The following is a 25,035-nucleotide window of genomic DNA, read 5'->3' on the forward strand; positions in this document are numbered from 1 at the left end:
TGTATCTCGCTTTCCCTGCTTCTTTCTCTCTCTCTCTGTCCCTGCCTCTCTTCCCAACTCTCTCTCTCTCTCTCTCTCTCTCTCTGTCCCTGCCTCTCTTCCCATCTCTCTCTCTCTCTGTCCCTGCCTCTCTTCCCATCTCTCTCTCTCTGTCCCTGCCTCTCTTCCCATCTTTCTCTCTCTCTCTCTGTCCCTGCCTCTCTCTCTCTCTCTCTGTCCCTGCCTCTCTCTTCCCATCTCTCTCTCTCTCTCTCTCTCTCTCTCTCTCTCTCTCTCTCTCTCTCTCACCTCTACCACCTGGTAATTAACATCCTGGTCTTCAGGTAAAGGAAGGCCAGGTACGTGGCTCCTCCCAGGATGCCTATGAGCAGCGTGGTGCCAACGAACGCCGGCACGTGTTGCTTCGCCACCCGGAACGCGGCGGGTAGCACGGCCGAGATCAGGATGTTGTTTACGTGTCCCAGAACCCTCCGGAAGGACGGGCGCTCCAGCACACGCTCATAGTAGGCCTCCAGGTTGCCGCGGTCCCCGTTGCCCCAGTAACGGCGGGAAAGCCCCAGGAACTTGAGGCGGTGCAGGGTGACAGCCAGGGAGACGTCGGCCATGCTGAAGAACTCTCCACACAGCCACGACTGACTACTGCCCTCCTCTGGTGGAAAGAAGAAGAGGAAGAAGATTTTCTACAGTGTCTTCTGTCTTAAAACAGTTGTGTCAATTATAAAGGTGTATTCATCTCTTCTCCTGTCTGCTACCTGACGTCTCCTCCACCTGGTCCAGAACCTTCTCCTGTATGCTACCTGACGTCTCCTCCACCTGGTCCAGAACCTTCTGTATACTACCTGGTGTCTCCTCCACCTGGTCCAGAACCTTCTCCTGTATGCTACCTGACGTCTCCTCCACCTGGTCCAGAACCTTCTCCTGTCTGCTACCTGACGTCTCCTCCACCTGGTCCAGAACCTTCTCCTGTCTGCTACCTGACGTCTCCTCCAACTGGTCCAGAACCTTCTCCTGTATACTACCTGGTGTCTCCTCCACCTGGTCCAGAACCTTCTCCTGTATACTACCTGGTGTCTCCTCCACCTGGTCCAGAACCTTCTCCTGTATGCTACCTGACGTCCCCTCCACCTGGTCCAGAACCTTCTCCTGTATGCTACCTGACGTCTCCTCCACCTGGTCCAGAACCTTCTCCTGTATGCTACCTGACGTCTCCTCCACCTGGTCCAGAACCTTCTCCTGTATACTACCTGGTGTCTCCTCCACCTGGTCCAGAACCTTCTCCTGTATGCTACCTGACGTCTCCTCCACCTGGTCCAGAACCTTCTCCTGTATGCTACCTGACGTCTCCTCCACCTGGTCCAGAACCTTCTCCTGGATGCTACCTGGTGTCTCCTCCACCTGGTCCAAAACCTTCTCCTGTATGCTACCTGACATCCCCTCCACCTGGTCCAGAACCTTCTCCTGTATGCTGCCTGGTGTCTCCTCCACCTGGTTCAGAACCTTCTCCTGTGTGCTACCTGATGTCTCCTCCACCTGGTCCAGAACCTTCTCCTGTATGCTACCTGATGTCTCCTCCACCTGGTCCAGAACCTTCTCCTGTATGCTACCTGATGTCTCCTCCACCTGGTCCAGAACCTTCTCCTGTATGCTACCTGATGTCTCCTCCACCTGGTCCAGAACCTTCTCCTGTATGCTACCTTACGTCTCCTCCACCTGGTCCAGAACCTTCCCCAGTGTAATACCTACCTGGTGTCTCCTCTATAGTTCTGTCTCAACCTGGTCCAGAACCTTCCCCAGTGTAATACCTACCTGGTGTCTCCTCTGCTCTCCTCTGTTGCTCTGTCTCAACCTGGTCCAGAACTTTCCCCAGTGTAATACCTACCTGATGTCTCCTCCACCTGGTCCAGAACCTTCCCCAGTGTAATACCTACCTGGTGTCTCCTCTATAGTTCTGTCTCAACCTGGTCCAGAACCTTCCCCAGTGTAATACCTACCTGGTGTCTCCTCTGCTCTCCTCTGTAGCTCTGTCTCAACCTGGTCCAGAACTTTCTCCAACTCATCCAGAATCTTCTTCAGATACTTCATGTTGTCATGGTCAAACAGCTTGTGCTACAAACGGAGAGAAACTGGGCGTTTAGGCTTTCATGACATCATGCAGAGATGGTAAACAGCTTGTGCTACAAACGGAGGGAAACTGGGCGTTGAGGCTTTCATGACATCATGCAGAGATGGTAAACAGCTTGTGCTACAAACGGAGAGAAACTGGGCGTTTAGGCTTTCATGACATCATGCAGAGATGGTAAACAGCTTGTGCTACAAACGGAGGGAAACTGGGCGTTTAGGCTTTCATGACATCATGCAGAGATGGTAAACAGCTTGTGCTACAAACGGAGAGAAACTGGGCGTTGAGGCTTTCATGACATCATGCAGAGATGGTAAACAGCTTGTGCTACAAACGGAGAGAAACTGGGCGTTTAGGCTTTCATGACATCATGCAGAGATGGTAAACAGCTTGTGCTACAAACGGAGGGAAACTGGGCGTTGAGGCTTTCATGACATCATGCAGAGATGGTAAACAGCTTGTGCTACAAACGGAGGGAAACTGGGCGTTGAGGCTTTCATGACATCATGCAGAGATGGTAAACAGCTTGTGCTACAAACGGAGAGAAACTGGGCGTTGAGGCTTTCATGACATCATGCAGAGATGGTAAACAGCTTGTGCTACAAACGGAGAGAAACTGGGCGTTGAGGCTTTCATGACATCATGCAGAGATGGTCAAACAGCTTGTGCTACAAACGGAGAGAAACTGGGCGTTGAGGCTTTCATGACATCATGCAGAGATGGTAAACAGCTTGTGCTGCAAACGGAGAGAAACTGGGCGTTTAGGCTTTCATGACATCATGCAGAGATGGTAAACAGCTTGTGCTACAAACGGAGGGAAACTGGGCGTTGAGGCTTTCATGACATCATGCAGAGATGGTAAACAGCTTGTGCTACAAACGGAGAGAAACTGGGCGTTGAGGCTTTCATGACATCATGCAGAGATGGTCAAACAGCTTGTGCTACAAACGGAGAGAAACTGGGCGTTGAGGCTTTCATGACATCATGCAGAGATGGTAAACAGCTTGTGCTACAAACGGAGAGAAACTGGGCGTTGAGGCTTTCATGACATCATGCAGAGATGGTAAACAGTTCCAGGTTGGAAATGAGTAGTAAAAGAGGCGTGTGGATTTGAGTCATGACACTGTACCTTTAAACGCCTCGTTTTAGCCATATAGGCCTCTTTTAGCTCTGGGTTTTCCTCCGCTAGCTTCTTCAGCTCCGACTCTGTGTTCCCAATCTGTGCTGTCACACACAAATACAACCACGTCATTATTATACCCCCAATATACCACGGAAGGTAGTGTGTGCGTGCGTGCGTGCGCGTCTCACCTCGTATACGTGTGGTGGCGTAGGCTGGGATGTGTGAGTCCACGGTGATCTCTGGGTGGAGTATGGAGCCGTGTGTATAGGCGTCCATCTGTAGAGAGTCCAGTAGTTCTCTGTAGTGCTGGACTCTGTGGTAGTACATACTGCCTTCCTCGGGGATCAGCTTAGCAGTTCCCTCTACAGACATACAAAAGGGACAAAGAACGGAGAAACAGAGATGGTTAATGAACAAGATCACTATAACGAAGCAGCATTACCCAAACCTCTCCAGCAGTACCCAAACCTCTCCAGCAGTACCCAAACCTCTCCAGCAGTACCCAAACCTCTCCAGCATTACCCAAACCTCTCCAGCAGTACCCAAACCTCTCCAGCAGTACCCAAACCTCTCCAGCAGTACCCAAACCTCTCCAGCAGTACCCAAACCTCTCCAGCAGTACCCAAACCTCTCCAGCATTATCCAAACCTCTCCAGCATTATCCAAACCTCTCCAGCAGTACCCAAACCTATCCAGCAGTACCCAAACCTCTCCAGCATTACCCAAACCTCTCCAGCAGTACCCAAACCTCTCCAGCAGTACCCAAACCTCTCCAGCAGTACCCAAACCTCTCCAGCAGTACCCAAACCTCTCCAGCATTCCCCAAACCTCTCCAGCATTCCCCAAACCTCTCCAGCAGTACCCAAACCTCTCCAGCAGTACCCAAACCTCTCCAGCATTACCCAAACCTCTCCAGCAGTACCCAAACCTCTCCAGCAGTACCCAAACCTCTCCAGCAGTACCCAAACCTCTCCAGCATTACCCAAACCTCTCCAGGAGTGCCCAAACCTCTCCAGCAGTACCCAAACCTCTCCAGCAGTACCCAAACCTCTCCAGCAGTACCCAAACCTCTCCAGCAGTACCCAAACCTCTCCAGCAGTACCCAAACCTCTCCAGCAGTACCCAAACCTCTCCAGCAGTACCCAAACCTCTCCAGCAGTACCCAAACCTCTCCAGCAGTACCCAAACCTCTCCAGCAGTACCCAAACCTCTCCAGCAGTACCCAAACCTCTCCAGCATTACCCAAACCTCTCCAGCAGTGCCCAAACCTCTCCAGCAGTACCCAAACCTCTCCAGCAGTACCCAAACCTCTCCAGCAGTACCCAAACCTCTCCAGCAGTCCCCAAACCTCTCCAGCAGTACCCAAACCTCTCCAGCAGTACCCAAACCTCTCCAGCAGTACCCAAACCTCTCCAGCATTCCCCAAACCTCTCCAGCATTCCCCAAACCTCTCCAGCAGTACCCAAACCTCTCCAGCAGTACCCAAACCTCTCCAGCAGTACCCAAACCTCTCCAGCAGTACCCAAACCTCTCCAGCATTACCCACAGCCGGCCCGGTTAGTTGATATGTACAGTAGCACTGCAGATTTAACTAATGAAGGGCTTGATGACCATTTAAATGAGTTGTGTCAGTTCTAGAATAGCTGAGGGTACTGGAGGAGAGGTTTGGGAAACAATGAGACAAAGGTTATTCTCCTGTTTTGTCTGAATATAGAGACAGACAATTAATTCAAAGTGTGAACCTGCAAAAGGTATTGCCATTAGGCATGGGCAAGTTGAATTAATACTACATTTTGAATATATTTGAAAAGTGTTTGTCAAATACAATCATATATGTGCTTGTATTTGAGATATCATTTTCAGACAAATCAATAAAAGCGCTCCTCTCCTCTCCGTATGCTTACCAGAATATCCCCTCTTATCTGCAGTAGACTAGGCTGAACAACATGAGATGGATCCATTTACACCAAGACAACAGGGGAACAAAACGAAACTGATAATAGTGAATGAAAACAATGAGCAAAGAGGAAAATAACACTAATAATGATAATGATAATAATAATAACAATACTAATAACAATAACAGCAAAAATAACAACAACAATAACAACACCACTAATAATAATGATGATAATAATAACAATAAAAACCATAACAACAATAATACTAATAATAATAACAATACTAATAACAATAACAGCAATAATAACAACAACAATAACAACACCACTAATAATAACGATGATAATAATAACAATAAAAAACATAACAACAGTAATACTAATAATAATAACAATACTAATAACAATAACAGCAATAATAATAACAATAACAATTATTATTATAATAATAATAATAATAATAATAACAATAACAATAATAATGAGGAAGAACAAAAGATCAAAATGAACAGCTGGCAGAGTGGAGGCAGGGATGTTGAGAGTGGAGGCAGGGATGTGCAGAGTGGAGGCAGGGATGTGGAGAGTGGAGGCAGGGATGTGGAGAGTGGAGGCAGGGATGTGGAGAGTGGAGGCAGGGATGTGGAGAGTGGAGGCAGGGATGTTGAGAGTGGAGGCAGGGATGTGGAGAGTGGAGGCAGGGATGTGGAGAGTGGAGGCAGGGATGTTGAGAGTGGAGGCAGGGATGTTGAGAGTGGAGGCAGGGATGTTGAGAGTGGAGGCAGGGATGTTGAGAGTGGAGGCAGGGATGTGGAGAGTGGAGGCAGGGATGTGGAGAGTGGAGGCAGGGATGTGGAGAGTGGAGGCAGGGATGTGTAGAGTGGAGGCAGGGATGTTGAGAGTGGAGGCAGGGATGTGGAGAGTGGAGGCAGGGATGTGGAGAGTGGAGGCAGGGATGTGGAGAGTGGAGGCAGAGATGTGGAGAGTGGAGGCAGGGATGTGGAGAGTGGAGGCAGGGATGTGGAGAGTGGAGGCAGGGATGTGCAGAGTGGAGGCAGGGATGTGGAGAGTGGAGGCAGGGATGTGGAGAGTGGAGGCAGGGATGTGGAGAGTGGAGGCAGGGATGTGGAGAGTGGAGGCAGGGATGTGGAAAGTGGAGGCAGGGATGTGGAGAGTGGAGGCAGGGATGTAGAGAGTGGAGGCAGGGATGTGGAGAGTGGAGGCAGGGATGTGGAGAGTGGAGGCAGGGATGTGGAGAGTGGAGGCAGGGATGTGGAGAGTGGAGGCAGGGATGTGGAGAGTGGAGGCAGGGATGTTGAGAGTGGAGGCAGGGATGTGGAGAGTGGAGGCAGGGATGTGGAGAGTGGAGGCAGGGATGTGGAGAGTGGAGGCAGGGATGTGTAGAGTGGAGGCAGGGATGTGGAGAGTGGAGGCAGGGATGTGGAGAGTGGAGGCAGGGATGTGGAGAGTGGAGGCAGGGATGTGGAGAGTGGAGGCAGAGATGTGGAGAGTGGAGGCAGGGATGTGGAGAGTGGAGGCAGGGATGTGGAGAGTGGAGGCAGGGATGTGGAGAGTGGAGGCAGGGATGTGGAGAGTGGAGGCAGGGATGTGGAGAGTGGAGGCAGGGATGTGGAGAGTGGAGGCAGGGATGTGGAGAGTGGAGGCAGGGATGTTGAGAGTGGAGGCAGGGATGTTGAGAGTGGAGGCAGGGATGTTGAGAGTGGAGGCAGGGATGTTGAGAGTGGAGGCAGGGATGTGGAGAGTGGAGGCAGGGATGTGGAGAGTGGAGGCAGGGATGTGGAGAGTGGAGGCAGGGATGTGTAGAGTGGAGGCAGGGATGTTGAGAGTGGAGGCAGGGATGTGGAGAGTGGAGGCAGGGATGTGGAGAGTGGAGGCAGGGATGTGGAGAGTGGAGGCAGAGATGTGGAGAGTGGAGGCAGGGATGTGGAGAGTGGAGGCAGGGATGTGGAGAGTGGAGGCAGGGATGTGCAGAGTGGAGGCAGGGATGTGGAGAGTGGAGGCAGGGATGTGGAGAGTGGAGGCAGGGATGTGGAGAGTGGAGGCAGGGATGTGGAGAGTGGAGGCAGGGATGTTGAGAGTGGAGGCAGGGATGTGAAGAGTGGAGGCAGGGATGTGGAGAGTGGAGGCAGGGATGTTGAGAGTGGAGGCAGGGATGTTGAGAGTGGAGGCAGGGATGTTGAGAGTGGAGGCAGGGATGTTGAGAGTGGAGGCAGGGATGTGGAGAGTGGAGGCAGGGATGTGGAGAGTGGAGGCAGGGATGTGGAGAGTGGAGGCAGGGATGTGTAGAGTGGAGGCAGGGATGTTGAGAGTGGAGGCAGGGATGTGGAGAGTGGAGGCAGGGATGTGGAGAGTGGAGGCAGGGATGTGGAGAGTGGAGGCAGAGATGTGGAGAGTGGAGGCAGGGATGTGGAGAGTGGAGGCAGGGATGTTGAGAGTGGAGGCAGGGATGTGGAGAGTGGAGGCAGGGATGTGGAGAGTGGAGGCAGGGATGTTGAGAGTGGAGGCAGGGATGTTGAGAGTGGAGGCAGGGATGTTGAGAGTGGAGGCAGGGATGTTGAGAGTGGAGGCAGGGATGTGGAGAGTGGAGGCAGGGATGTGGAGAGTGGAGGCAGGGATGTGGAGAGTGGAGGCAGGGATGTGTAGAGTGGAGGCAGGGATGTTGAGAGTGGAGGCAGGGATGTGGAGAGTGGAGGCAGGGATGTGGAGAGTGGAGGCAGGGATGTGGAGAGTGGAGGCAGAGATGTGGAGAGTGGAGGCAGGGATGTGGAGAGTGGAGGCAGGGATGTGGAGAGTGGAGGCAGGGATGTGCAGAGTGGAGGCAGGGATGTGGAGAGTGGAGGCAGGGATGTGGAGAGTGGAGGCAGGGATGTGGAGAGTGGAGGCAGGGATGTGGAGAGTGGAGGCAGGGATGTGGAAAGTGGAGGCAGGGATGTGGAGAGTGGAGGCAGGGATGTAGAGAGTGGAGGCAGGGATGTGGAGAGTGGAGGCAGGGATGTGGAGAGTGGAGGCAGGGATGTGGAGAGTGGAGGCAGGGATGTGGAGAGTGGAGGCAGGGATGTGGAGAGTGGAGGCAGGGATGTTGAGAGTGGAGGCAGGGATGTGGAGAGTGGAGGCAGGGATGTGGAGAGTGGAGGCAGGGATGTGGAGAGTGGAGGCAGGGATGTGGAGAGTGGAGGCAGGGATGTGTAGAGTGGAGGCAGGGATGTGGAGAGTGGAGGCAGGGATGTGGAGAGTGGAGGCAGGGATGTGGAGAGTGGAGGCAGGGATGTGGAGAGTGGAGGCAGAGATGTGGAGAGTGGAGGCAGGGATGTGGAGAGTGGAGGCAGGGATGTGGAGAGTGGAGGCAGGGATGTGGAGAGTGGAGGCAGGGATGTGGAGAGTGGAGGCAGGGATGTGGAGAGTGGAGGCAGGGATGTGGAGAGTGGAGGCAGGGATGTTGAGAGTGGAGGCAGGGATGTTGAGAGTGGAGGCAGGGATGTTGAGAGTGGAGGCAGGGATGTGGAGAGTGGAGGCAGGGATGTGGAGAGTGGAGGCAGGGATGTGGAAAGTGGAGGCAGGGATGTGGAGAGTGGAGGCAGGGATGTAGAGAGTGGAGGCAGGGATGTGGAGAGTGGAGGCAGGGATGTGGAGAGTGGAGGCAGGGATGTGGAGAGTGGAGGCAGGGATGTTGAGAGTGGAGGCAGAGATCCAATAAAAAGGGGAACAAAACTGAGCACTGAAAATCCATGTGTCAATTTGATCAGGGATTATACATTGACGTTTTGGGGGTTGTTGACGTGTCTTAGGGGGAACACCTAATGGGTTGCCCAGTCACCCTAGCCCTAAGGTTAGGGGTTAGGGGTTTAGGGTTAAGGTTTAGGGTTAGGCGTTAGGGTTAGGTGTCAGGGGTCAGTTACTTGCCATCTCTGAAGTTCTGGTCTAGATAGTCCATGATCTGAACAGGGTCTGTGATGACGTTGTCATTGTGGACGAGGACTGGTACCTCTCCTGCCGGGTTCAGTCTCATGAACCAGGGCTCGTTGTGTTCACTAAGAGGCAGACTGACATCATACTCCTCACAGATCAGTCCCTTCTCTGCTATGGCCAGACGCACCTAGACAGGACAGTCACAGCACAGTTACATCTAGGAACACCTAGACAGGACAGTCACAGCACAGGTACATCTAGACACACCTAGACAGGACAGTCACAGCACAGGTACATCTAGACACACCTAGACAGGACAGTCACAGCACAGTTACATCTAGGAACACCTAGACAGGACAGTCACAGCACAGGTACATCTAGACACACCTAAACAGGACAGTCACAGCACAGGTACATCTAGACACACCTAGACAGGACAGTCACAGCACAGGTACATCTAGACACACCTAGACAGGACAGTCACAGCACAGGTACATCTAGACACACCTAGACAGGACAGTCACAGCACAGTTGCATCTAGGAACACCTAGACAGGACAGTCACAGCACAGGTACATCTAGACACACCTAGACAGGACAGTCACAGCACAGGTACATCTAGACACACCTAGACAGGACAGTCACAGCACAGGTACATCTAGACACACCTAGACAGGACAGTCACAGCACAGGAACATCTAGACGCACCTAGACAGGACAGTCACAGCACAGGTACATCTAGGAACACCTAGACAGGACAGTCACATCAGTTACATCTAGACGCTCCTAGACAGGACAGTCACAGCACAGGTACATCTAGACGCACCTAGACAGGACAGTCACAGCACAGGTGCTTCTAGACGCACCTAGACAGGACAGTCACAGCACAGGTACATCTAGACACACCTAGACAGGACAGTCACATCACAGGTACATCTAGACACACCTAGACAGGACAGTCACAGCACAGGTGCTTCTAGACGCACCTAGACAGGACAGTCACAGCACAGGTACATCTAGACACACCTAGACAGGACAGTCACATCACAGGTACATCTAGACACACCTAGACAGGACAGTCACGTCACAGGTACATCTAAACACACCTAGACAGGACAGTCACAGCACAGGTACATCTAGACACACCTAGACAGGACAGTCACATCACAGGTACATCTAGACACACCTAGACAGGACAGTCACGTCACAGGTACATCTAAACACACCTAGACAGGACAGTCACATCACAGGTACATCTAAACACACCTAGACAGGACAGTCACAGCACAGTTACATCTATACAGGACAGTCACATCAGTTACATCTAGACGCTCCTAGACAGGACAGTCACAGCACAGGTACATCTAGACGCACCTAGACAGGACAGTCACAGCACAGGTACATCTAGGAACACCTAGACAGGACAGTCACATCACAGGTATATCTAGACACACCTAGACAGGAAAGTCACAGCACAGGTGCATCTAGGAACACGTAGACAGGACAGTCACAGCACAGTTACATCTAGACACACCTAGACAGGACAGTCACAGCACAGGTACATCTAGACGCACCTAGACAGGACAGTCACATCAGTTACATCTAGACACACCTAGACAGGACAGTCACAGCACAGGTACATCTAGACACACCTAGACAGGACAGTCACATCAGTTACATCTAGACACACCTAGACAGGGCAGTCACAGCACAGGTACATCTAGACACACCTAGACAGGACAGTCACAGCACAGGTACACCTAGACAGGACAGTTACAGCACAGGTACATCTAGACACACCTAGACAGGACAGTCACATCACAGGTACATCTAGACAGGACAGTCACATCACAGGTACACCTAGACAGGACAGTCACAGCACAGGTACATCTAGACACACCTAAACAGGACAGTCACATCACAGGTACATCTAGACACACCTAGACAGGACAGTCACAGCACAGGTACATCTAGACAGGACAGTCACAGCACAGGTACATCTAGACACACCTAGACAGGACAGTCACAGCACAGGTACATCTAGGAACACCTAGACAGGACAGTCACAGCACAGGTACATCTAGACAGGACAGTCACAGCACAGGTACATCTAGACACACCTAGACAGGACAGTCACAGCACAGGTACATCTAGACAGGACAGTCACAGCACAGGTACATCTAGACACACCTAGACAGGACAGTCACAGCACAGGTACATCTAGACAGGACAGTCACAGCACAGGTACATCTAGACACACCTAGACAGGACAGTCACAGCACAGGTACATCTAGACGCACCTAGACAGGACAGTCACATCACAGGTACATCTAGACAGGACAGTCACATCACAGGTACATCTAGACACACCTAAACAGGACAGTCACATCACAGGTACATCTAGACAGGACAGTCACATCACAGGTACATCTAGACACACCTAGACAGGACAGTCACAGCACAGGTACATCTAGACAGGACAGTCACATCACAGGTACATCTAGACACACCTAAACAGGACAGTCACATCACAGGTACATCTAGACACACCTAAACAGGACAGTCACATCACAGGTACATCTAGACACACCTAGACAGGACAGTCACATCACAGGTACATCTAGACACACCTAGACAGGACAGTCACAGCACAGGTACATCTAGACACACCTAGACAGGACAGTCACATCACAGGTACATCTAGACACACCTAGACAGGACAGTCACATCACAGGTACATCTAGACACACCTAGACAGGACAGTCACATCACAGGTACATCTAGACACACCTAAACAGGACAGTCACATCACAGGTACATCTAGACACACCTAGACAGGACAGTCACATCACAGGTACATCTAGACACACCTAGACAGGACAGTCACATCACAGGTACATCTAGACACACCTAAACAGGACAGTCACATCACAGGTACATCTAGACACACCTAGACAGGACAGTCACATCACAGGTACATCTAGACACACCTAGACAGGACAGTCACATCACAGGTACATCTAGACACACCTAGACAGGACAGTCACATCACAGGTACATCTAGACACACCTAGACAGGACAGTCACATCACAGGTACATCTAGACACACCTAGACAGGACAGTCACAGCACAGGTACATCTAGACACACCTAGACAGGACAGTCACATCACAGGTACATCTAGACACACCTAGACAGGACAGTCACAGCACAGGTACATCTAGACACACCTAGACAGGACAGTCACAGCACAGGTACATCTAGACACACCTAGACAGGACAGTCACATCACAGGTACATCTAGACACACCTAGACAGGACAGTCACATCACAGGTACATCTAGACACACCTAGACAGGACAGTCACATCACAGGTACATCTAGACACACCTAGACAGGACAGTCACAGCACAGTTCGTTAAGATGCACAGCTCAGTCCCTTCTCTGCTATGGCCAGACTCATGTATATAGATTGACAGATCTAGAATGAGATTATATTTCTAAACACAGGACAACACAATTCAAATGAGCAACATACCCACTCAGCAGGATCACATCTTTCTAAACTACGGCCCAGGCACACCTGCAATACACACCAGACCCTTCTCTATAATGATCAAACGCCCTACAATACAGCTCCAATACAATACAGCTCCAATACAATACAGCTCCAATACAATACAGCTCCAATACAATACAGCTCCAATACAATACAGCTACAATACAGCTCCACCTACAATACAGCTACAATACAATACAGCTACAATACAGCTCCACCTACAATACAGCTACAATACAATACAGCTACAATACAGCTCCACCTACAATACAGCTCCAATACAATACAGCTCCAATACAATACAGCTCCACCTACAATACAGCTACAATACAGCTCCAATACAATACAGCTCCACCTACAATACAGCTCCAATAACAATACAGCTCCACCTACAATACAGCTCCACCTACAATACAGCTACAATACAATACAGCTCCACCTACAATACAGCTACAATACAATACAGCTCCACCTACAATACAGCTACAATACAATACAGCTCCACCTACAATACAGCTCCAATAACAATACAGCTCCACCTACAATACAGCTACAATACAATACAGCTCCACCTACAATACAGCTCCACCTACAATACAGCTCCACCTACAATACAGCTCCAATACAATACAGCTACAATACAGCTCCACCTACAATACAGCTCCACCTACAATACAGCTCCAATACAATACATCTCCACCTACAATACAGCTCCACCTACAATACAGCTCCAATACAATACATCTACAATACAGCTCCAATACAATACAGCTACAATACAGCTCCACCTACAATACAGCTCCACCTACAATACAGCTACAATACAGCTCCACCTACAATACAGCTACAATACAATACAGCTCCACCTACAATGCAGCTCCACCTACAATACAGCTACAATACAGCTCCACCTACAATACAGCTCCAATACAATACAGCTCCACCTACAATACAACTCCACCTACAATACAGCTCCACCTACAATACAGCTCCACCTACAATACAGCTCCAATACAATACAGCTCCAATACAATACAGCTACAATACAGCTCCACCTACAATACAGCTCCACCTACAATACAGCTCCACCTACAATACAATACAGCTCCACCTACAATACAACTCCACCTACAATACAGCTCCACCTACAATACAGCTCCACCTACAATACAGCTCCAATACAATACAGCTACAATACAGCTCCACCTACAATACAGCTCCACCTACAATACAGCTCCACCTACAATACAGCTCCAATACAATACATCTCCACCTACAATACAGCTCCACCTACAATACAGCTCCACCTACAATACAGCTACAATACAATACAGCTACAATACAGCTACAATACATCTCCACCTACAATACAGCTCCACCTACAATACAGCTCCAATACAATACAGCTCCAATACAATACAGCTCCAATACAATACAGCTCCAATACAGCTACAATACAATACAGCTCCAATACAATACAGCTACAATACAGCTCCAATACAATACAGCTCCAATACAATACAGCTCCAATACAATACAGCTCCAATACAATACAGCTCCACCTACAATACAGCTCCACCTATAATACCCTTACACTTGTGACATGTCATTATGAACTTGGAGAAGGACATCAAAGAATTATCTATGATGGGGCTGTGGACTTCAAAGCATATGGATAGACTACATTGGAAAGCACAGCCGCGAGCTGCCCAGTGACACGGGCCAACCAGGCGAGCTAAATTACTTTTATGCTCGCTTTGAGGCAAGTAACACTGAACCATGCATGAGAGCATCAGCTGTTCTGGGCGGCTGTGTAATCACGCTCTCTGTAGCAGATGTGAGTAAGACCTTTAAACAGGTCAACATTCACAAGAACACAGGGCCAGACAGATTACCAGGACGTGTACGCTGAGCATGAGCTGAACAACTGGCAAGTGTCTTCACTGACATTTTCAACCTCTCCCTGTCTGAGTCTGTAATACCAACATGTTTCAAGCAGAACACCATAGTCCCAGTGCTCAAGAACACAAAGGTAACCTGCCTAAATGACCACCGACCTGTAGCACTCACGTCTGTAGCCATGAAAAGCTTTGAAAGGCTGGTCATGGCTCATATCAACACCATTATCCCAGAAACCCTAGACGCACTCCAATTTGGATACCACTCCAACATATCCACAGATGATGCAATCTCTATTGCACTCCACACTGCCCTTTCACACCTGGACAAAAGGAACACCTATGTGAGAATGCTATTCATTGACTACAGCTCAGTGTTCACCACCATAGTGCCCTAAAAGCTCATCACTAAGCTAAGAACCCTGGGACTAAACACCTACCTCTGCAACTGGATCCTGGACTTCCAGGTGGTAAGGCTAGGTAACAACACATCCGCCACGTTGATCCTCAACACATGGGCCCCTCAGGGGTGCGTGCTCAGTCCCCTCCTGTACTCCCTGTTCACTCATGACTACAAGACCAGGCATGACTCCAACAACATCCTTAAGTTTGCTGATGACACAACAGTGGTAAGCCTGATCACCGACAATGAAGAGACAGCCTATAGGGAGGAGGTCAGAGATTTGACCGTTTGGCGCAAGTACAACAACCTCTCCCTCAATGTGATCAAGACTAAGGAGATGATTGTGGACTACAGGAATTGGGGGACAGAGGACACCCCCATTCTCCTCGACAGGGCTGTATTGGAGCAGGTTGAGATCTTCAAGTTCCTTAGAGTCCACATCACCAACAAACTAACCTGGTCCATGCACACCAAGACAGTCGTGAAGAGGGCACGACAAAACCTATTTCCCTCCCTGGAGACCGAAAAGATTTGGCATGGGTCCTCAGATCCTCAAAAGGTTATTCAGCTGCACCATCGAGAGCATCCTGACTGATTGCATCACAGCCTAGTATGGCAACTGCTCAGCCTCCAACCGCAAGGCACTATAGAGGGTAGTGCGTATGGCCCAGTACATCACTGGGGCCAAGCTTCCTGCCATGCAGGAACTCTATACCAGGAGGTGTCAGACGAAGGCCCTAAAAATTGTCAAAGACTCCAGCCACCCTGGTCATAGACTGTTCTCTCTGCTAGAGCACGGCAAGCGGTACCGGAGCGCCAAGTCTAGGTCCAAGAGGCTTCTAAACAGCTTCTACCCCCCAAGCCATAAGACTCCTGAACACCTAATCAAATGGCTACCCAGACTATTAACATTGTCCCCCCTCCCCTTTTTTACACCGCTGCTACTCTCTGTTGTTATCTATGACTATCTATGTATAGTCACTTTAATAACTCTACCCACATGTACAGTGGGGCAAAAAAGTATTTAGTCAGCCACCAATTGTGCAAGTTCTCCCACTTAAAAAGATGAGAGAGGTCTGTAATTGTCATCATAGGTACACTTCAACTATGACAGACAAAATGAGAAAAAAAATCCAGAAATCACATTTTTAATGAATTTATTTGCAAATTATGGTGGAAAATAAGTATTTGGTCACCTACAAACAAGCACGATTTCTGGCTCTCACAGACCTGTAACTTCTTCTTTAAGAGGCTCCTCTGTCCTCCACTCGTTACCTGTATTAATGGCACCTGTTTGAACTTGTTATCAGTATAAAATACACCTGTCCACAACCTCAAACAGTCACACTCCAAACTCCACTATGGCCAAGACCAAAGAGCTGTCAAAGGACACCAGAAACAAAAATGTAGACCTGCACCAGGCTGGGAAGACTGAATCTGCAAAAGGTAAGCAGCTTGGTTTGAAGAAATCAACTGTGGGAGCAATTATTAGGAAATGGAAGACATACAAGACCACTGATAATCTCCCTCGATCTGGGGCTCCACACAAGATCTCACCCTGTGGGGTCAAAATGATCACAAGAACGGTGAGCAAAAATCCCAGAACCACACGGGGGGACCTAGTGAATGCCCTGCAGAGAGCTGGGACCAAAGTAACAAAGCCTACCATCAATAACACACTACGCCGCCAGGGACTCAAATCCTGCAGTGCCAGACGTGTCCCCCTGCTTAAGCCAGTATATGTCCAGGCCCGTCTGAAGTTTGCTAAAGAGCATTTGGATGATTCAGAAGAAGATTGGGAGAATGTCATATGGTCAGATGAAACCAAAATATAATTTTTGGGTAAAAACTCAACTCGTCGTGTTTGGAGGACAAAGAATGCTGAGTTGCATCCAAAGAACACCATACCTACTGTGAAGCATGGGGGTGGAAACATCATGCTTTGGGGCTGTTTTTCTGCAAAGGGACCAGGACGACTGATCCATGTAAAGGAAAGAATGAATGGGGCCTTGTATCGTGAGATTTTGAGTGAAAACCTCATTCCATCAGCAAGGGCATTGAAGATGAAACGTGGCTGGGTCTTTCAGCATGACAATGATCCCAAACACACCACCCGGGCAACGAAGGAGTGGCTTCGTAAGAAGCATTTCAAGGTCTGGAGTGGCTTAGCCAGTCTCCAGATCTCAACCCCATGGAAAATCTTTGGAGGGAGTTGAAAGTCCGTGTTGCCTAGCAACAGCCCCAAAACATCACTGCTCTAGAGGAGTTCTGCATGGAGGAATGGGCCAAAATACCAGCAACAGTGTGTGAAAACCTTGTGAAGACTTACAGAAAACGTTTGACCTCTGTCATTGCTAACAAAGGGTATATAACAAAGTATTGAGATAAACTTTTGTTATTGACCAAATACTTATTTTCCACCAAAATTTGCAAATAAAATAATTGAAAAAATGTTTTTCTAATTTTGTCTGTCATAGTTGAAGTGTACCTATGATGAAAATTACAGGCCTCTCATCTTTTTAAGTGGGATAACTTGCACAATTGGTGGCTGACTAAATACTTTTTTGCCCCACTGTATATATTACCAGAATTACCTCGACTAACCTAGCCCCCGCAAATTGACTCTGTACCGTAACACCCTGTATATAGCCTCCACATTGACTCTGTACCGTAACACCCTGTATATAGCCTCCAGATTGACTCTGTACCGGTACCCCCTGTATCTAGTCTCCACATTCAATCTGTACCGGTACCCCCTGTATATAGTCACCACATTGACTCTGTACCGGTACCCCCTGTATATATCCTCCACATTGACTCTGTACCGGTACCTCCTGTATACAGTCTACATTGACTCTGTACTGGAACCCCCTGTATATAGTCTCCACATTGACTCTGTACCAGTACCCCCTGTATATAGTCTCCACATTGACTCTGTACCGGTACCCCCTGTATATAGTCTCCACTTTGACTCTGTACTGGTACACCCTGCATATAGCCTCCACATTGACTCTGTACCGTAACACCCTGTATATAGCCTCCACATTGACTCTGTACCGGTACCCCCTGTATATAGCCTCCACATTGACTCTGTACCGTAACACCCTGTATATAGCCTCCACATTGACTCTGTACCGTAACACCCTGTATATAGCCTCCACATTGACTCTGTACCGTAACACCCTGTATATAGCCTCCAGATTGACTCTGTACCGGTACACCCTGTATATAGCCTCCACATTGACTCTGTACCGTAATACCCTGTATATAGCCTCCACATTGACTCTGTACCGTAATACCCTGTATATAGCCTCCATATTGATTCTGTACCGTAATACCCTGTATATAGCCTCCACATTGACTCTGTACCGTAATACCCTGTATATAGCCTCACTCTTGTTATTTTACCCCTGCTCCTTAATTGAATGATTATTATAATTGTATTTTATTTTTCCTTAAAACAGCATTGTTGGTTATGGGCTTGTAAGAAAGCATTTCACTGTGAGGTCTACTACACCTGTTGTATTTAGCATGTCACTGTAAGCACTACAGCTTTTGTATTTGGCACATGCGATAAATAACGTGTGATTTGATTTGGAACTGGGATTTCGCTGTAAGAAAGGCCATGTGCATGTTGGCCAATAGATCCAGCTTCCTGTTCAAGCAGAAATAGCAAAACAGCCTGGTTACAGTCCGTTTTAGGAGCTGCAAAAGCCTATATGATGCTATAACTTCATTTATTTTGTCATATCAGTGTTATTTTGATTAGCATGTCGCAATACCTTGCCTAGTCACGCAATCCACGCATACCCTTGAGGAGCTGTCCATTACGGCATGGTCCTGAAACACTCACCTTCTGCGAACTGAAGGACTGCGTCCAATGATACAGTGTCATTTTGGATGGTTTGGCAGTCGTACTTTCTGTGACAGTTCCGCTCTTTTGTTGTACCTCTTGAACATCACCCTTGTTGATGAGGATTTCTTTATCATCCTGAAATTCGGCGCTGTTTTCCGCCGCCATTTTAGCTATATGTCTGTCGCTGAGTTGTTGCTGTGTTTGGGACGGTTGTCACTAGTTACCACAGCCACAAAATTAAATTGTCTTTGTCATAAAAATCATTGAAAACAAAAATGTGATTTTTGGACTTAATTTAAGGTTATGGTTATGCATAAGTATAGCAGTGTGGTTAAAGTTAGTTTTAAGGTTAGAATTAGGTTCAAAATCAGATTTTTAAGAAGATAAATTGTAGAAGTAGGCGGGGTTTATATATTTGTGGCTGTTGTAACTAGTGACAATCAATTGGTTACGGATCCGAGCGAGGTCAGACCTCCAACCTATTGCGTCATCAGCATCACACCCCTCTTAGTTTCATCAGGACTGATGAATGAGAGATGAATGGGAAATGGCCATGTTTGTGAGTACCTCTCTGAAAGATCACAACTTCCAGTAGTCCTATGTCTGTGTGTTATGAAAAGCCTCAGTGGTTGTAGATCTATATTTAAATTAGCCTACGTAGTAGCTACTTATTTAAGTTTCTGTAAGGTGTGTAAAATAATAGCAATAAATATCCTTCTAGTTTTAGAAAATGCTCTTTGTAATTTGATAAATCGTCGCTCGTGAGAGGTTGCGTCCCATACAGCAGCTCTACGTAGTGTTGACCATTGCTTCCAGTCATCAGCAGAGGTCGCTGTTATCCACTCCTTTTTCAAATAAATTCAATTCAATTCAAGGGGCTTTATTGGCATGGGAAACATATGTATATATTGCCAATGCAAGTGATTTGTGATACTGTGATATTGTCAGTATTGTATTGATAAATTAATAGTTTCCCTTCGACTGAAGCTCATATATTTACATCATGTCTGAACTGATTGAATAATCAAGTTGTGTAGAATTAAGAATTAGAGTTTGACCTTATTATAGCCTATTTAAAACATGCCAGAAGCTTATATATATATATATATATATATATATATATATATATATATATATACAATTATAGGTTGACAAAATTAAGACAGTTACTTAAATACAACTGTCACAAAAAGTAGCCTTCAACAGCAAAGTGTACATATTATTTTCATTACGACATGTTGAGAGTTTTGCCTGAAATCGGCGATTTCAGAGTTTTACAGTGGCCGTATGATGAAATTAGAATACGGGTTTAATCGGATCTTTATGGATCACACAGGACATTTATATATTTACCCCCTGTTCACTCACACCTCAAAAAGAGCCATTCTGTAGAGGAAACACACACCTGTTCTATCGACGCGGTAGCGGCTATCTGACGGTTGCTCTACTATTTGAACTATGTGATTTACTGGCGGACAGCGGCACATAATACAGGGGGCTAAAGCGGGTACACCCTCATAATTAGCTGAGGGGGTGGCAGTGGGGGTAGTGGGTGGGAGGTTCTACTGGCGTGACGTAGAAAATTGGCCGTGTCTTTCTTGTTTGGAGACTCGATGCTTCTCTCTCTCTCCCTCTGATCAGTGGAGGGGGGAGACGAGCTATCACACAGCGGCGGATACCGCGTGCGACTCCGGTAAATGACTCTTCCCCGTTCACACCCTAACCCTAACCACATACACACTAAAGCCACTTCACGCATGCTTTTCTCTTTTACATGTCTATCGCTTGGAACCACACACTGCCCATGATCCCCACCATAAACACTGTTTCTGTTTGTTTTTAGTTCTTGTGCAAAACAGAGTCGTCTCTGTTTTCTCCACCTCTCCGCTCCCTGCTGGATCCCTTCTGGGGGGGGGGGATAATAACACGACACCATTGAGTCAGCCTACGACCGTAGAGTTCTGGCTCCATTTCGAGGCTGTTCTGAATGACGGGCGGACGGTTCGACTTCGATGATGGAGGAACATACTGCGGAGGGTGGGAGGACGGTAAAGCCCATGGACATGGCATCTGTACCGGGCCAAAAGGCCAGGGCGAGTACTCCGGCTCCTGGTCGCACGGCTTTGAGATAGTGGGGGTGTACACCTGGCCCAGCGGGAATATGTACCATGGCTACTGGTCCCAGGGGAAGCGGCATGGACTGGGAGTAGAAACCAAAGGGAAGTGGATTTACCGCGGTGAGTGGAGTCACGGCTTCAAGGGTCGCTATGGACTCCGACAGAGCCACAATACACCTGCGAGGTACGACGGGACGTGGAGTAACGGGCTACAGGACGGGTATGGGATTGAGACCTACGGCGACGGTGGTAAGATACCCGTTATAGGCTACTGTTATAAAGGATGGACATGTTGTTTTGGAAATTGCGTGTGTATCTCTTTAAACCGCGAACCAGTGGGATCCGTCTTGGCGGTCTGTTGTGGTTTGGCGTGCGAAGAGGTTCATGCACATAGAGGCCAGATAATGGACATGTGACTGTAGGGTTATTGCAGGTTTATTATAGGGATGTTATTATATCTCCTAACATTTAGACTGATTGGGGATTTTGACTTTAGCTCTATTACGTGCACGTTAACATGCTCGCCTTGCATGCCCCATAAAATATTGGATTTAGTCCTATAATAAATAGGTTCCCCATAATTATTTTTGATAGAATAACATCCTTATTGATTTATTTAAATATAAGCATCATTTCTAGGCTATCTGTGCTAGGTGTACAGGTATCTGACAAAATCAATTATGATGTGAAAGTCTTAATAGGGAATTGGGCCGCAAACCAGAACAGCGTCAATGTGCCTTGGCATACATTCTACAAGTGTCTGGAACGCTATTGGACGGATTGCTTCCCCATTATTCGACCTGATCTCAGAATATTTTATATTATTCTCTATGCAAATCCTAGAAACTACATGTTGCGTTTTGAATGGTATGTATTCATTTGTGGATGTCCATCACCCATTTCCTACGATATATTACGAATTTGCAAAACTTATATATTATGAATTCTAGCTAGGTGGCTAACTTTAGCTAACTGGCTAATGTTAGCTAGGCTAGCAGTTAGGGTTAAGTTTGGGAGTTAGGTTAATGGGTTGAGGTTAGGGGAATGGTTAGCTAACATGCCAAGTAGTTGCTAATTAGCTAAAATGCTAAAGTTGTCAGTAACCCTCTATCTTATGTAACCATACCAAAGGTAACATATCTTACTAATTAGTGTCCCGGATTTACTTTACTATGTTACGTCTAGCCTATGAGACCAGGCTGTTCCACGATAAATTCCATCGTTTGGTGTTTTTGTTGATGTCGGAGGAAAACGCTCTCAGGCATTTCTCCAGAATCTCCCATAAGTGTTCAATCGAGTTGAGATCTGGTGACTGAGACACAAACACAAATCAAATCAAATGTATTTATATAGCCCTTCGTACATCAGCTGATGTCTCAAAGTGCTGTACAGAAACCCAGCCTAAAACTCCAAACAGCAAGCAATGCAGGCGTAGAAGCACGGTGGCTAGGAAAAACCTCCCTAGAAAGGCCAAAACCTAGGAAGAAACCTAGAGAGGAACCAGGCTATGTGGGGTGGCCAGTCCTCTTCTGGCTGTGCCGGGTGGAGATTATAACAGAACATGGCCAAGATGTTCAAATGTTCATAAATGACCAGCATGGTCGAATAATAATAATCACAGGCAGAACAGTTGAAACTGGAGCAGCAGCACGGCCAGGTGGACTGGGGACAGCAAGGAGTCATCATGTCAGATGGTCCTAGGGCTCAGGTCCTCCGAGAGAGAGAGAGAATGAGAGAATTAGAGAGAGCATTCTTAAATTCACACAGGACACCGGATAAGACAGGAGAAATACTCCAGATATAACAGACTGACCCTAGCTCCCCGACACAAACTACTGCAGCATAAATACTGGAGGCTGAGACAGGAGGGGTCAGGAGACACTGTGGCCCCATCCGATGACACCCCCGGACAGGGCCAAACAGGCAGGATATAACCTCCCCCACTTTGCCAAAGCACAGCCCCCACACTACTAGAGGGATATCTTCAACCACCAACTTACCATCCTGAGACAAGGCCGAGTATAGCCCACAAAGATCTCCGCCACGGCACAACCCAAGGGGGGGGGGGGGGGGGGGGCGCCAACCCAGGCAGGAAGATCACATCAGTGACTCAACCCACTCAAGTGACGCACCCCTCCTAGGGACGGCATGGAGGAGCACCAGTAAGCCAGTGACTCAGCCCCTGTAATAGGGTTAGAGGCAGAGAATCCCAGTGGAAAGAGGGGAACCGGCCATGCAGAGACAGCAAGGGCGGTTCGTTGCTCCAGAGCCTTTCCGTTCACCTTCACACTCCTGGGCCAGACTACACTCAATCATATGACCCACTGAAGAGATGTGTCTTCAGTAAAGACTTAAACGTTGAGACCGAGTTTGCGTCTCTTACATGGATAGGCAGACCGTTCCATAAAAATTTAGCTCTTTGGAAGAAAGCCCTGCCTCCAGCTGTTTGCTTAGAAATTCTAGGGACAATTAGGAGACCTGCGTCTTGTGACCGTAGCGTACGTGTAGGTATGTACGGCAGGACCAAATCAGAGAGATAGGTAGGAGCAAGCCCATGTAATGCTTTGTAGGTTAGCAGTAAAACCTTGAAATCAGCCCTTGCTTTGACAGGAAGCCAGTTTAGAGAGGCTAGTACTGGAGTAATATAATCACATTTTGTTGGTTCTAGTCAGGATTCTAGCAGCCGTATTTAGCACTAACTGAAGTTTATTTAGTGCTTTATCCGGGTAGCCGGGGAGTAGAGCATTGCAGTAATCTAACCTAGAAGTAACAAAAGCATGGGTACATTTTTCTGCATCATTTTTGGACAGAACATTTAGGATTTTTGCAATGTTACGTAGATGGAAAAAAAACTGTCCCTGAAACAGTCTTGATATATTCGTCGAGAGAGAGAAAGACACACACACACACACACATACACACACACACACACACACACACCCTTTAAACCCCCTGTTCTCTTTTGAGACCCTCTTTCAAAGTCACTGAGATCTCTTCTTCTAAATGGGGTATTTTATACGTGATCCTAAGCATTATGGGATGTTAACTGCTTAATTAACTCAGGAACCTCACCTGTGTGGAAGCACCTGCTTTCAATATACATCATATCCCTCATTTACTCAAGTGTTTCCTATATTTATAACCTGTATAGTCATTCAGAAGAGAGACTTTAGCATTTATCTACATAGGATAACCATTATATATACCACAGTGTGTGGAGCACACCCCTTGCTGACAGGTGTAGATGTAGATGTTTCCAACAAGTCAGTTGGTAAGAGTTCTGCCCTGTTCGAGCTTCCCCGGTCAACTGAAAGTGTTATTCTGAAGTGGAAACGTCTAGGAGCAACAACGGCGAGGTTCATACAGAAATGGATTTGTCGAAAATGGTGTGGAAGAACTTGACTGGCCTGCACAGAGCCCTGACCTCAACCTCATCGAACACCTTTGGGATGAATTGGAACGCCGACAGCGAGCCAGGCCGAATCGCTCCAACATCAGTCCCTGACCTCACTAATGCTCTTGTGGCTGAATGGAAGCAAGTCCCCTCAGCAATGTTCCAACATCTAGTGGAAAACCTTCCCAGAAGAGTGGAGGCTGTTATAGCAGCAATGTTCCAACATCTAGTGGAAAGCCTTCCCAGAAGAGTGGAGGCTGTTATAGCAGCAATGTTCCAACATCTAGTGGAAAGCCTTCCCAGAAGAGTGGAGGCTGTTATTACAGCAATGTTCCAACATCTAGTGGAAAGCCTTCCCAGAAGAGCGGAGGCTGTTATAGCAGCAATGTTCCAACATCTAGTGGAAAGCCTTCCCAGAAGAGTGGAGGCTGTTATAGAAGCAATGTTCCTACATCTAGTGGAAAGCCTTCCCAGAAGAGCGGAGGCTGTTATAGCAGCAAGGGACCAACTCCATATTAATGCCCATGATTTTGGAATTAGATGTTCGTCAAGCAACTGTTCACATACTTTTGGCCATGTAGTGTATGTATTTACCTTCTTTTGCTATATTATTTCCGCGGCTATGGGTGAGGGTTGGGGTGAGGGTTGGGGTGAGGGTTGTGTATTTAGGGTGATTGCTGGGGTGAGGGTTTGTGTGAGGGTTAGAGTTGGGTTAAAAGGTATGGATGTTGGGTGAGCGCTG

The 25,035-nt window shown here is 47.9% G+C and overlaps 2 protein-coding genes across 4 annotated transcripts in view; one reads left to right on the forward strand and one right to left on the reverse strand.

Moving 5' to 3' along the window:
- Positions 1-203: 203 nt before the first annotated feature.
- On the reverse strand, positions 204-18,988 carry gdap1 (ganglioside induced differentiation associated protein 1). Of its 2 annotated transcripts, XM_036934664.1 has the most exons (6): positions 18,780-18,988; positions 9,062-9,254; positions 3,431-3,604; positions 3,249-3,343; positions 1,992-2,106; positions 204-649 (listed from the first exon to the last, which is right to left on the reverse strand). In XM_036934664.1, the coding sequence occupies exons 1-6, from the start codon at positions 18,945-18,947 to the stop codon at positions 291-293; spliced, it is 1,104 nt and encodes a 367-aa protein (XP_036790559.1). In that variant the 5' UTR covers positions 18,948-18,988; the 3' UTR covers positions 204-290. The 2 variants fall into 2 exon arrangements, with proteins under 2 accessions (XP_036790559.1, XP_036790560.1); XM_036934665.1 differs by lacking the exon at positions 9,062-9,254 and having other exon boundaries at positions 18,780-18,918.
- A 1,353-nt stretch (positions 18,989-20,341) lies between these two features.
- Positions 20,342-25,035, forward strand: part of jph1a (junctophilin 1a) — a 92,756-nt gene continuing 88,062 nt past the window's right edge. For both annotated transcript variants that reach the window (XM_021620035.2, XM_036934667.1), the window contains exons 1-2: positions 20,342-20,475; positions 20,626-21,148. In XM_021620035.2, coding sequence (XP_021475710.2) covers positions 20,770-21,148 — 379 coding nt within the window. In that variant the 5' untranslated portion in view covers positions 20,342-20,475; positions 20,626-20,769. The remainder of the gene's footprint in view (positions 20,476-20,625; positions 21,149-25,035) is intronic.

This window comes from Oncorhynchus mykiss, chromosome 11 (genome assembly GCF_013265735.2).
Source record: "Oncorhynchus mykiss isolate Arlee chromosome 11, USDA_OmykA_1.1, whole genome shotgun sequence".
Lineage (NCBI taxonomy): Eukaryota > Metazoa > Chordata > Actinopteri > Salmoniformes > Salmonidae > Oncorhynchus > Oncorhynchus mykiss.

Coding starts and splice junctions, on each gene's coding strand:
- gdap1 (XM_036934664.1), bottom strand. CDS start 18,947: ATGGCGGCGGAAAACAGCGCCGAATTTCAGGATGATAAAGAAATCCTC. Junction 2,107..3,248: donor CTAAAACGAGGCGTTTAAAG/GTACAGTGTCAT, acceptor CTCCGTTTGTAG/CACAAGCTGTTTGACCATGA. Junction 650..1,991: donor GAGAGCAGAGGAGACACCAG/GTAGGTATTACA, acceptor TCTTTCCACCAG/AGGAGGGCAGTAGTCAGTCG.